Below are 13400 nucleotides of genomic sequence, written 5' to 3'. Positions count from 1 at the left end.
CACTGTGGATTTACTTTGTAGAGGCAGCCTGATGTGTGACATTATTAAACAAAGAAGTAAAAACAGAACTGATAAAAGCAATCTTGCTGCACTCCATGGCCAAGTGATATACCCCCTGCACACACACTCAGAGACAGTCTAGAGGATACAGATGAAAGAAGTGGTGAGAATAGCCATGATGGTTCCGATGGGGATGGACCTCTGGGCATCTCTGAGATCGCCAGACCTATTTGAACCAGCCATTATACCTGAAAGAAAACACACACGATGAAAAAGTTAGAGTTATTTGTGGAGGATGAACTGAGATACTTAGGTAAAAGTATCAGTACCACAGTGTGAAAATACTTAACTCAGTGAAGTGTTTGCACTTTCCAAAAAGGTTTCCACAGGTTAGAGTAGCCTCTCAATAATGCCAGTGTACCTATTGTACAGACTCCATCATATGAAAATTAGTTTGGTGCTTGATGGAGTGATCATCTACCTGTGACAGAGGGGAAGTATATTCCAACCAGCAGAGTGAAGTAGGTGGTGATGTCATTGAAGAGGTAGGGCTTAAGCCTGTCTGGAGGCGTGTCCTGGACTTCTACTGAATTCTGGCTTTTCTTCTCTATGAACATACCAGCTGGGCCATAGTTGCCCCACAGGTTGTCTAACAGAAACACAGACAGAAAAAAGTGAATTCATTCTGTGGGGCAATGAGCTGATCATTCAGCCTGAGGGTGGCACACGATGAAGTAAGCTGGAGGGAAGCTCAGAATCCGTCCTCTTCCCCTTCTCACCTTTGATAACGCCGCTCAAGAGCCCAGGTATGGCCTGCATCTCTGTCAGGTTGTTTAACATGAAGTATTCGTCACAGGTTGCGTTGGGATATTTACTGCTGCAGAAGATGCTCCATAGATCGCTTGTCACTGTGTTGTTTTTCACATTCAGCGTCTTTGCGCATGTTTCAAACTTTTCATTCGTCAGAGATCGGTTACCCAATAGACACACACTGCAGAGGAGAGGGTAAAGAGGAATGAATGAATGAATGAATGAATGAATGAATGAATGAATGAATGAAAGAGGAATTTTGCAGAAATACAGTAACACAGCCAGCACAGCCATCACTGCGCTCAACAAACCCCTGCATGCAGTCACTGTTACACCCTTTATAAACTAATGTGTCACGGCCATAATCATAACAAGCCATGACTACGGCCACAATCACAGCCACAACGACAACTGAAGCTCTGTTTGTCACCCCATGGCTACCATCATACCACATAATACTAGATCATTATACAGCTCAGTCCTTCCTGACAGATTAGAGGGAAAGTGCATGTAATGCAAAAGAAGTTCAGCAAAAAATATTGATTTACTGTCTGCACGTCCATGATTACATTGCCAACAGGACCAGCTCATGCTGTAGTTAGTTCAGCATATTTCTAATTGTGCCAATTTCCACAAAACACATATAAGCTACTTAAAAACAGGGCTCAAGTTGCAGCCTGCAGCATAACTCACTGAATGTATGGCAACATTGTATCATGACCCAAGTTATTATACAACCATTGTTGTTGCTATTTCAGACTTGAAAACATACCAGTGCTCACTTGACGAGAAATAGTTATTTAGCTGTTTGTAACTCACGTAAACTCTGGTGGTTCAATGATCGTCTTGATGACGCCTGCATAAGTGGCCATGATCGAGAGAACCACGCAGGCCAGAAACACCAGAGCCAGTTTGTTCACATACCTGCAGACAGAAGGGGGGAGTGAGTGTGTGTGTGTGTGTGTGTGTGTGTGTGTGTGTGTGTGTGTGTGTGTACTTACTTCACCCCCACAAACACGACCAGCGCCATCAGGAGCAGGCAGCACGTGCCATAAACACGCATGTTGTTGGCCATCGCTGCACCTTCGCCTTCTTCAAACACTCTCGCTGTTGGGACGATGTATATCTGGCAGTGGGGAGACGGCAAGCAGAGAGTCAGTGTGGCACTGCTAGACAGCGGAGGTGATGTAATGTAGCTGAGCTCTCCTTTGTCTGAGTGGTAACATACCAGCAGAATCTCTATGGTGCCCAGTATGTACAGGGATCCAGCAAACGTGGTTCCGAGGTAGAGGCAGAGACCCACTGCCCCTCCAAACTCTGGACCCAGTGATCTGGAGATCATGTAGTATGAGCCTCCGGCTTTTGAGAAATTAAATCCTGGTTAGACTACAACCAAATATATTCTTTCTGTTTATATTTGCAGATAATTCTTCTGAAAAGACACAAGCATGGGTCATCAGTAAAGGATAATACAGCAAATGACAGAGGCTTGTTGTAAAAATGAGAATAAAACTTTATTTATTGAATTTAAAGGCTCATTGCTGATATATGACATAGTAATTTGAATTTTATGTCAAATATTTCTGTATAATATCATAACATTATTTATCATAAAGTAGCAAGGAAATTATAAGTGTTGTTATAATTAGTGCATTAAATGCAGCAATTTATGAAGCTTTTTTGGGGTGTATGTATTCCATTATTATGGAAAGCATGAAAGACAACGTAATCATAATTTGTGTGATATGGTTTTGCTAGATTCTATGCATTTATATAAATTAAGAAAACAACATTTCTGTACTTTGTTGTTTCCTAGAACAAAACTGATATTAAACTGTAATTTCTTGGGAATGTTCCTGGAAAGGTACATATGATTGTTTAATAGCCATAAGCAAATAGCTGGTGTAACTTAGTCTTTCAGTCAGTGCATAGAAGGTCAGCTGAACGTACAAAAATGTCTGAGATGTCTTTCTGTGTGAAAATTGAGCTTCCAATTATGAACTAATATATACTTTGGTTGTGAGCCCTGCCTTTCGGGTCTGACTGAAGGTGTAATTATCGAACGACAGCCAAAAACAAACAAAAAGATTAGGAGAAAAACACAAAATACATTTTATATAGCAGAATTTTGTTTTCATCTGTTGTATCTCATCATCTCATAACCCCCCAAATTCATGCTGTGACCCCAGGCTGAGAACCTTTGCTGTACATAACAAATAAATAACCAAATGCTCAAATAAATGAGTATAGACTTACAATGTCTTCTGTCTCTGAATATTACCTCTTTTTTCTCAGTAGAGAAATTACAGGACTATAAAATAAGGAATCACCAAATTTGTTTTAAACTTTGGTTCACTGAAGAAAAGTTGTTGAACAGTGAAATTTACTTATTTATTCTTTTTACAGTGTCTTTGTTGTGTTGTAATGCAATCACCATAATATACTAGTTATAATATCTATCTATGCGCTGCAGTCAGAGGCCACTGCACTCAAGATTCAGAATCAGAATTTGGCTTCATCAGCCAAGTGTGTGTGCGCGCATATATATATATATATATATATATATATACAATTGAAAAAATTATGAGTGAGAGAAAAAATAATAAATACAACAATTCATAATGTACCTGGGACGACTCCATTGGTTGCTATGGCACTCATTGATATGGCTGTGAGCAAGGTCTGCATGGAGAGGAAGAGGAGAGGAAGAGGACAGATGATAAGTATGTAGATTCTGTACCAACAGCAGAACAGCATGTCTGAGATCTCTTTTACTTTAATGCATAATATAAAACATAAAAATGAAATACAATCTCATACAATTTTACAAAAAACCTTTTAACTTATTATTTAACAAACAAGGCCAAAGTTTTTTTTTTTATTTTAGACCATAAACAGGTTAAAGGGGAACTTGCTTTAATTGAAATGGTCTATTATTTAAAATTGCATTGCAAGTCCAAGAACTCTCCGAATCCTCTCTCAGAGATGACAGGAATATTAAAGGTCATCAGAGAGCCATTCTTCATTCGATCCCTGCCTGCATTCATCTCTCTATCTGCTCACAGGGAAGGGAGGCCAGGCAGTAAAGCACAATTCATGTGTGACAGGACAGATCAATGTACAGCAGTCCTCAAACGTTCTCGTTGATGTCCACAATGTAAAGGTATCTCACAACCACAAATCACCTCTGACCTTATACTGAGTCATATACAAGCGATAACTGAGGGGTAGAGGAGAGACAGACAAGCCTTTCAAATATTGAATATTGCCGTACACAACAAAAAGGGCTTCTTTTTTTCTCAAACGATTTATCTTGTTACAAGGCAGTTTTTACATGAGCATTTCGCTTGTTTCGAGCTTTGTTGCCCTTACTTGTCTTAAAAAGATATAAGAACTTCTTACTGAGATTTTATTGAGATTTTAATTTCTAGTATTCTGAAGCTGTTTGATCGACACTGACAAGTACAAAACTGCTCTGTTGGACTCAGAATTTCTTTGTATCAGATAAAAATTCTTAGTCCAGCAGCCCAACTTGTAAGAAAACTGTTGGTATTTGAGACAAGATTTTTCTTACTCGTGTAAAAACCTTGATAAGTATAATTTTCCTGTTCTTTTGGCAGAACATTTTGCTTATTTTGAGTATTTAGTTTGAGAATAAATAAGATCAAAGAATAAGTTCTCACAGCTAGAAATTTCCTGAGATATTAGATGCCATAATATGATGCCAGTCGACATGTGACCGTTTTGACACCCAGTGCCTGAGCCTCTGTCACGTCTTTGGTCTCCAGCATCGGAGCCTGACAGGGCGGGCATACTGTACATTGGAGGAGGGTGTTGTGTGCAGATTATCACACGTCACATCACATGAGCGCTGAGCAATAAAGTTCAAACTTCACAAACAGTCAGCTCTCTGTGTGGCCACGTGGAGCCACTGACGTACGAGCCGCGTTTGTAAATCACAGTCATTTTCTGCTCGTCTTGGGGACTCTCCTCTGAGGTCAGGCGTGGAGATCAATGCTGTCATTAATCAACAAAAGGAACTGAGAGGAGGGTGCCGCTCTTGGCCGGGCCTAGTTTGGCTGCCATGCTGTGACTCAATCTCAAACAAGATATTGTTCCATTGATTCATTTATAGAACGACAGAATGTGGCCAGGAGGGATTGTTTGTTTGTCTTTCCTTCATTTACACTATCACTGGTGCCACTCATCACATTCAAGTGATGAACACGGTGAAATGATGCAACTCATTTCATGCTGCACCCAGTTTGTCACCACATTTATTCATCCATTTATATTACTTTTGTTTTGAGAACAGCATAAAGGGATTACAGCTAAATTTCAGCTAACAGCCATGTGTTGCAGAAAGACAAAGAACCTTTTCCCTCATTTGTTCCTGCTTATTGTCAGCAGGGAGTGAACGTGTCTATGTGTTGGATTCATAAAATGACTCACACAGATGCAGCACATGGAGACGATGGCGAAGGATCCCAGGATTCCTGCCGTGCCGACGATCCAGGTGAGACGCAGAAAGAGAATCACACCCAGGATGTTCTGCATGCAGGGCAGGTAAACTCCAATGAAGGTTCCCATCTGGGGGACCTGGGAATGGATAAACACACACAACAAACACATCTGATTTGCAGGATATTTAAGTTAGAGCGCAAAATAGGAAGCAGGCTACCAGGACATCTAAAATACAGCCTTCAAAAACAACGTGGCCTCTTCTCTGAAATGTTTGGATTCTGTTTAGTGAGGGCAGTTATCATGTATTAACACATCTGTTGCTTCACATCTGTTTAGCATATTCAATATTTTAGAACTAGTTAATATTGCATCTCAGTTCGGCTTGCAACACTTCATTTCCATTTCATTTAGCAGGCTGTATGTAGTGGAGGGTCTTATTCAGCACATTGGCTTGACAGAGAGAAATGCAGCATTTGGTCTGTGAGAACACTATTAAAAACATTTAAAAAAAACACGCGTTAAAGATCCCCTCCTGAAACGTTTAAGGACAAAACACTCACACTCTGGTAGAATAATAATTTCTGTCCGATGTGTTTTTTGCCACATAAAAAGTTGAATCACCTGGTCTACAATAGTCCATTCTCAGTGTATGTATCCCACATTCCCACAGACTGTGGAAAGCCACGTTTCCACCGCAGGAACTCTCCTCAGGGGCCGGGAACCTGTGGATGAACTGTGTTTCCATCACAGGGACCAGGGTCTAAGTGAAGTTTAGGGGACATTAGTTTACCCCCCAAAAAGTCCCTGCTTGGGGGTGAGTACTTTCCAAAAGAACAGGAACTCCGGGGGTGGGGTTTGCTGTACTGAACATTTTTGATTGGTCGACTACTCGCAGCATTTTATTTCAGCTACATTATGTAAAAGCTGCAAGCTATTTTGTTTTTTTGTTTATTGTGCTTCTACACATCAACATGGAGTTGGGGAGGAAAGCATCTGACAGATGGGTGGACGATGACCAGCGGTCGCTCTTTCATATACGTCAGCAGACAAATTTGCCTAATCTCAGGGTGGACACACAGACGACAATGGGCTGAAGGAAGCATTTAGTTCCTTAAAAAGTAGTTCCTAGGACTTAAAACTCTCGCCAGTTTGGGTTGAAACATGGCTTATTAAGCTGGACTCTGGACCACGATTGCCTCCAGAGCAGTTGTGATGTTATCAAATGAGCTCTTACGTACACATGTTAAAGTGAGATTTAAGGTGAGCACAGAGGAGTTTTCCTCCTGTGAATCAAAGCAGAAACCAGCCCTCTAGTATCAAACTGCACGTACATCATTGTGCAGAGTGAAGCTCAAACATCCAGGTGAAGGAACAATAAGCAATGACGAGTGGAGGCTTTAAAGTTCATAGATTTTGGCACAATGCAAGTCTTAGCTTGTCGCCTGTGGGCTTACTGTAGCCTAGAAATGATTTGGCAAGTTTTTCAGTTGTAATGGGAGCATCTAAAAACAGTCCAAATAAAAAGAAATCAAGTTAAAAGAAAAACAACTTCAATTGACACTGCAATTGTCCTTTATATACACAGACCATGAATTCCAGTTGCCGTCCTGACTGTAGATTTTAATTTTACTGACGGTGTGATTAAAACATTAATTAGATACGGGATTTTCCACATTATTAGTAACAATAATATTCTATTTAATTTTATGTTGAATCTCAGAGATTCACACTGAGTGTCTTTAAAATATATTTGACATTGTGGAAAATTCAAAAGATTTTTGTGAATAAATCAACGTTCACCTAAACATGCTTCAAATACTTAACAGGCCGTGTTCAGGTAGAATCCTGTCCATGCTTTGTACAACAGCTTTCATATAAAACAACATCATTGTGCTTAAGCCCTCGCACGCTCTTATTTTCTATAAAGTTTACAGTTTGCATCACACTTCACAAAGATGTACACACGCCTCTATTACTTCCCTCCTCAAAGCCAGGGGTACGTACCATTTTTCGAGTTACAAACACCTTGTCCTGCGCTTTCTCCACCGCGCTCAGCTGTCTGTCTAAATACTGTGAAGTGCCTGATCTTGATTTCCAGATCTCCCACATCTTCTCTCTGTTGCTGCTCTGGCTTTCTCTCTTGTCTGATTTTCTCTGCGTAATCTGTCTTATTTGTTTGAGTCTCAAGTTTTTGATCTCGTTTGGAGCACTCTTAAAGAGAAAACACAGCTGTTGTCCAGGGGGCGGGTTCCAGCGAAACATCGTCAATGCCTCCACACAAAGCTATGGTCCAATGTCCTACTGTGTGTTCACCCAAGGACTCTGGATGTTCAGTGTCAGCAACACGACCGAGGAGGCAACTATTGTTCTGATCGGAGCATGTTCTCAGTGATTTCACATGATTCATATCCCTACTGTCAGCAGCATGTACATGCATGACTATTGAGAGGAGAATGATGAGGCTTTGTCCTCAGACTATGTTTTATATTTAAATTATCTATATTACTACAAATACAAAATACAGGATTCAGTATTTCCCCACCAGAATTTTATTTCTGGCAGAGTGGAGAGGATGAAAACGTCACCAGATGGAAGTAATTCATGTTCCATCTGCTCAACTTTTCTAAATCCCTGTAGGCTAAATTTTGCAAATTTTGGCACTTGATACCATGTGAAATATATTGTATGTTAAAGCATGTGACAAAAAAAATTAGCACTTATATTTGCCATTTTTGCTTGACTACAGTCTTCTGCTATCCTGCTTAAAACTTTTGCAGTCCAGTTTTTTTCTTCTTCTTCTTTTTCCAGGCTGGGCAGATAGAGTCTTTGTCTGCTTGGTTTACAGTAACAACACTATGAATCTAGGTAATTTAGTGCTTATTGGTGCTACAACACAGACAACTTCAGTCTGGATCAACACATTTTCTAGGAGGAGAGGAGACAGTCCTTAAAAGAACTGTTCAACATCTTGGAAACTACATTTATTAGCTGTCTTACTAAATCCGAAAAGTGATGCTACCCCCACATCAGCGCTGTTAAATATAAAGCTACAACCAGCAGTTTTGCATTGCATAAAGCCACCTGCCAGTAACTTTAAAGCTCCCTAATTAACATGGTGATGAGGCAGAAAACAGCTCTGCAAATCAATCCAACACATGACCCCCAACGATCACAACATGTTGATTTTACACTCTGGTTTCTGTACAGATTAAACAAATAAGACATATCATCTTAATTTGTGAGCTTTAAGGAGAAGAAGAAGAAGAAGAAGAAGAAGAAGAAGAAGAAGAAGAAGAAGAAGAAGAAGAAGAAGAAGAAATGTACTTTATTTATCACACTCATAGTTAGTTGCACACTACATGCACACACGCCATGCTTCCGTGAAATTATTTTTCTGCGCCTTTAACACATCCTTTGTCTGTCCTTCCTCTGCAGCAAACCAGGAGCGGTGGGCTGCCACCAGCCGACAGCGGCGCCCGGGGACCCAACTCTGTTCGTCACCATTGGTCAGGTGGTGATCTTCTTGCATGTTTTTAGTGGGGGTTATTTAAGGAGGATACCCTGCAAATACATGCAAACTCCACACAGAAAGGCCCCCCTCCTCAAGCAGGCACTGAAGTCATGGTGGAGGGCACGCCACCAGCGCCCACAGCAGGATTCGAACCGGGACCTTCTGGCTGTGAGGCGACAGTGGGTTGTAGGGTATAGCTTAATGACAGACATGAGAGCGCCAATCTTCTCATTTAATCTTTGAGAATAAAGTGAATTAGAGTAAAACTGTTCCTTTAACAGTTATCCATCCTCATCCTTCATGACCAACAATAGACAGCCTGGCTTTCACAGCACTCTGACGCTGATGACACATGGACACAACCCATTAAGTCCCACACATGACAGCTTTTACAGACAAAAAACTGTGCACAACTCAGAAAGTAAACACTTCACACATCATCCCAGATTGGAAAAAGGAAAATGACTGTCACAGGTGGCCTCAGGTTCACATGCAGCTCTATCTTTGTGAGCGTCAGCTTCATCAGCAGGCGCACCAGCTGGCACAAATGAGAGCTCTCAACCTCCACCTGGCACTCAAACACAACCTCCCACACCACAGACATAGCTCTGTTCTCTATGAGGGCTGAGGGCAGGTTTATTGGCGAGACAGAACTGCTGTTAGCCAACCAGCAGTAAGCTGACAGGTGGAAGAGAGGCTCTGCTACACACACCCCGCAAAGCACTGCTGCGCTTTGTATTTAAGCAGAGGAAAAGTGGCCTTTTTGATCATGACCTTAACACGAATGTCACTAGTGAAGTGTTTATGATATCAGGTCTTGTTCCCACGCTAAGCAGGTGATTCACACCACACACCAGGCCAACTGACTTTGTTCAAAGGCTGATACCAACTACACTTATCAAGGTAGTATCAAAGAAACAATATTAGGTTATTTGAAAAGTGGTGGTGAGCAGGCAACACTGCTGTCGTATGGGACCACAGAAGATGTTGTCTACTAGTGAGCTAATGTGTGTTTGGTTAAACTAATAGCACACTCTGCATTTACTGGGTGTTGTGATGGTCTCAAGTGATTCAATATGGAATCACAGAATATCATGTCTCTCACTGTCTGCCTCAAACACCTTTGTCCACCTTTCTCTGGATATCTGACCCACTTCCACTGCTTATCTGTTGGGAGTGGAGGTGCCTGTCTAGAACTCCAGCCTCTGAATTGTGACACATCCATGCAGTAACCACCTAAGGACTGCTATTCAGATATGTTGGAATTCAACATTCCACTCTGGAAAATGTACTAGTGAGTGTATTGCAGAGGTTTTTCTCAGATAAAAGCACTGAGCAGAATAAGCACAGTGTCACTTAATCAATTAGCTGAATAGTCAAAAAACTACATTTGCATATTTGATTAATGGGTAATTTTTGACCGCGATCGGCTGGCGACCGGTCCAGAGTGTACCCCGCCCCTGCCCGTTGACAGCCGAGATAGGCTCCGGCCCCCCCGCAACCCCGGGAGTGGCATAGAAAATGGATGGATGGATGTACTGTATGGATGGGTAATTTTTGAAGCAAAATGAAAACACTTCAGTGGTTGTAGCTTCTCAAATGTGAATATTTGAATGTGGCAAATGGAATATCTTTGGGGTTTGGGCTGCTGGTTGGCATTTGAAGTGCAAACAAAGTCAGCAAACTAATCTAGCATGAAAAAAGTACACAGCGCAGAAATGTTTATCCAAAGTAAATATTTCCCTCAAATCTTATTACTTGCTTTATACCTACCGTACAGTCAGAAGATACAGCATTTAGCCAGTAATCCTCATTGTTTTGGCTCTGGACTCGAGCATATTGCATGTAAATGAACCAAGTTTAAGTGTTAAATTTCAGTTTTAAAGGTAAAGTGTGTCTTCATGCATATGTGGAACTAATGTAACTTATCTAATTATGTGCTGTCCTCAAAAGCTGTGGGTTTAGGCATAAAAAGAGCAACACATCCTGCACTGCTGACTCATGTGAATGTAAACACTCACATTAAATTAAAGCCAGCTAATATGAGCCGCTACACAGCCAAACACTCACAAAAAACATGTGTCACTGTCCCAACATTTTCTCATTACGCTCTCTTGCATGATGCTTGATGCAATGTTGCTTAAAAAAAAAAGATCATAGAGGAAGAACTGTGCAAAGAAAAGAGGAAAAAAATCTGCCATAATTTCCACTAGTTTCTGAGATTGCCCTTGGTGCTAATACTCATACATGTGGTGTGTATTTGCAAATACAGCAATGATGCAATAGTCTCCAAAACACAAAATCTGAACTATAAAGATCACCCTCTAAGATAATAGTTTATTGTGTATCTTTTGTACTAGAGGCAATAAACCATGAAAATCTACGAGTTAGTTTACAATTAAGCCCATTTTTAGATATGCTAATGAGCTTCTTTATTGCCCCGTGACATGTTCCCAAAGATCAAACACGCACATAAATATTCCACTGCCAATGCAGGACTTCATTGCCCATGCTGATGTGGTCATATGGATAGTAAGAACTGTGCCAGAACTGGTTTCTGCAGCAACTGTTCTGGCTGCTTAAAAATACAGCTCCTTACAGTGACAGCGACCCTCCTGACCCCATCCTCATTCTCGGCCTCCTCGTGCTCACGAACGCCCTGGGTCAGGTTGGTGTAGTTAGCCAGCTTGTTGAGAAGCGATGACACCATGGGGTGACTGTCCATTTCCTCCTGCAGAGAGATGGAGAGAAATGAAGTGAAGCATGTGCTCTCTGCTCTATCTGCACCTTAAGAACAGCGATGCTGGCAGGTGCCCATGGACACTGTAATACTCATGGCCATGCTTTTAACCAAGAACCACTCTTTTATCCTCCTTACACTGTCTCCCCGTATGGTTAAAAATGATTACTTTTAATGTCCTTCTTTGCTCCTTGCCATAATTTTAAGTTTTGGTGCCACATGAGCCTGGACATAGCATGAGGTCGTCATGCCCTTGAACAATCTGGGAAAATACTTTGACATGTTTTTTTCTTTTATTTAGATTTTACCTGCGTTTTTTTTTTTTTTTTTAATTTCACATGCATTGTCTTTCATTTCACTTCCCTTCGCTTTTCTTTTATCTTACATCACTAGAATTGGTCTCATCAGTTTAAAAGAGAAATCTAATAATTTTATGATTTGTTTATTTACATTTGCTGTCACGTGTGAAGCACTTTGTTTTATTATTATTGTCATTATTATTATTAGTATTATCTACATTTCTCCACCTGGTGGTTTGGAACCAGTAACCTGATCATAACCCTGTCTTCTTATAAGTGACATGCATGTGTTTTAAACTTAACAGTTAGCAGATAATGTAGATTTGAACAGGGCAACCATTAAAATTTGGACAAATATAATTTTCGTCTTACCTCAAACAGGGCCATGTTCTTGCCTTCATAATAGTGCTCTCCGTCATCGTCTGAGCTGATGAATGGACTGGACTCTCTCTGACTGTCATCTCCTAGTGGGATAAACAGGAAAAACGCCCAGGGTGTCAGATGCACACTAGTGATAGAGCAGCAAGAGAACAAAGGCAGCAGGGGCAACAGGTGCTGGTCTTGACTAGCGTCTGCAACAGTTGTAGCAGCACTAGTTTAGCTGTATTACTGTATTAGCTGCTGTATTAGTTTGTATAATGATAACAAACTGGATTTTCAGTAGCGTGTCATTTGTTGTTAGCTGACTAGCTGAATAATCTCCACTTTGGCTTCAGTGAAGAAGTGCTGAATTGCAACATTGGCTGTCTGAAAACACAGGATCTCCCTCAGTGACCACCTACTTCTTGTTGAAAGGCAAAATTAAATGCATCGCTGTTGTCGGAGTAGCACGCAAAACTTTGTGATGATATGGTCCAATAACGTTTATAGAGAATCCATTGTTAAGGATTTAGTTTGGGCAGATAAATCAAGGCTCTGCCCACAGTTTAGCCTTTTGCTACAGTCAGCTTTTGTCCCTGCCTCAAAAGACAAAGCAGCATAGAGTAGCATTAAGATATGCTTTTCATGCTGCTTCTCATTTTGGTTTCTCTTGCCCCTGGTTGTCATGCAGTGGTCTCAGTGTATTGGGTTTGGTATGTTATTCCACTAGATCACACTGTTGTCTTTATTGCCTTGAGGAACCCAAGGCTTAACAGTGGACCAGAGATCAGTGAGGAGCAGTTAATAAAAAGAACAGTGTACTGTGGGTGCACATGACATGGTGAGGATTGTAGCGAATTCTAGCATGCAATAATGAGCTGGGAAGATGGTTTGAGTATGATGGCTGGTTTTTCTCATATTCATACAAACAGCAGGCTCCAAGCCAGAACCTCAGTCCTTCAGACAAACTGAACGGATCTTTCAGGGAATCTAAAACCCCAGTGTGCAGAGGTTAAGGTCAGGGCTAGATCTGTAATCAACGTTAGATTTGCAGCATTCTACAGCCACTCTGTATGCGTCTTAAGATGTTTATTGGACTTTTATGGGAATATGAATATGAGACACAAGAATACATTAGACTGAACCAAGGAAACAGGGATGTAGGGCCACTTCTCCTTTGTTTGCACAGCGAACAGAGCAATATTTTTCTGTGCTG

The 13400-nt window shown here is 41.0% G+C and overlaps 1 protein-coding gene across 4 annotated transcripts in view; it reads right to left on the bottom strand.

Annotated features, from left to right (window-relative positions):
- Positions 1–13400, bottom strand: part of LOC139338987 (solute carrier family 12 member 7-like) — a 30342-nt gene that overhangs the window by 9554 nt on the left and 7388 nt on the right. For all 4 annotated transcript variants that reach the window (XM_070974379.1, XM_070974381.1, XM_070974380.1 and 1 more), the window contains 10 exons: positions 12197–12288; positions 11385–11516; positions 5263–5409; positions 3438–3492; positions 2039–2169; positions 1812–1936; positions 1630–1734; positions 780–991; positions 482–649; positions 150–248 (listed from right to left, as the gene is read on the bottom strand). In XM_070974379.1, coding sequence (XP_070830480.1) covers positions 150–248; positions 482–649; positions 780–991; positions 1630–1734; positions 1812–1936; positions 2039–2169; positions 3438–3492; positions 5263–5409; positions 11385–11516; positions 12197–12288 — 1266 coding nt within the window. The remainder of the gene's footprint in view (positions 1–149; positions 249–481; positions 650–779; positions 992–1629; positions 1735–1811; positions 1937–2038; positions 2170–3437; positions 3493–5262; positions 5410–11384; positions 11517–12196; positions 12289–13400) is intronic.

The sequence above is a fragment of the Chaetodon trifascialis genome, chromosome 11 (genome assembly GCF_039877785.1).
Source record: "Chaetodon trifascialis isolate fChaTrf1 chromosome 11, fChaTrf1.hap1, whole genome shotgun sequence".
Lineage (NCBI taxonomy): Eukaryota > Metazoa > Chordata > Actinopteri > Chaetodontiformes > Chaetodontidae > Chaetodon > Chaetodon trifascialis.
This window is presented reverse-complemented; position numbering and strand designations above follow the sequence as displayed.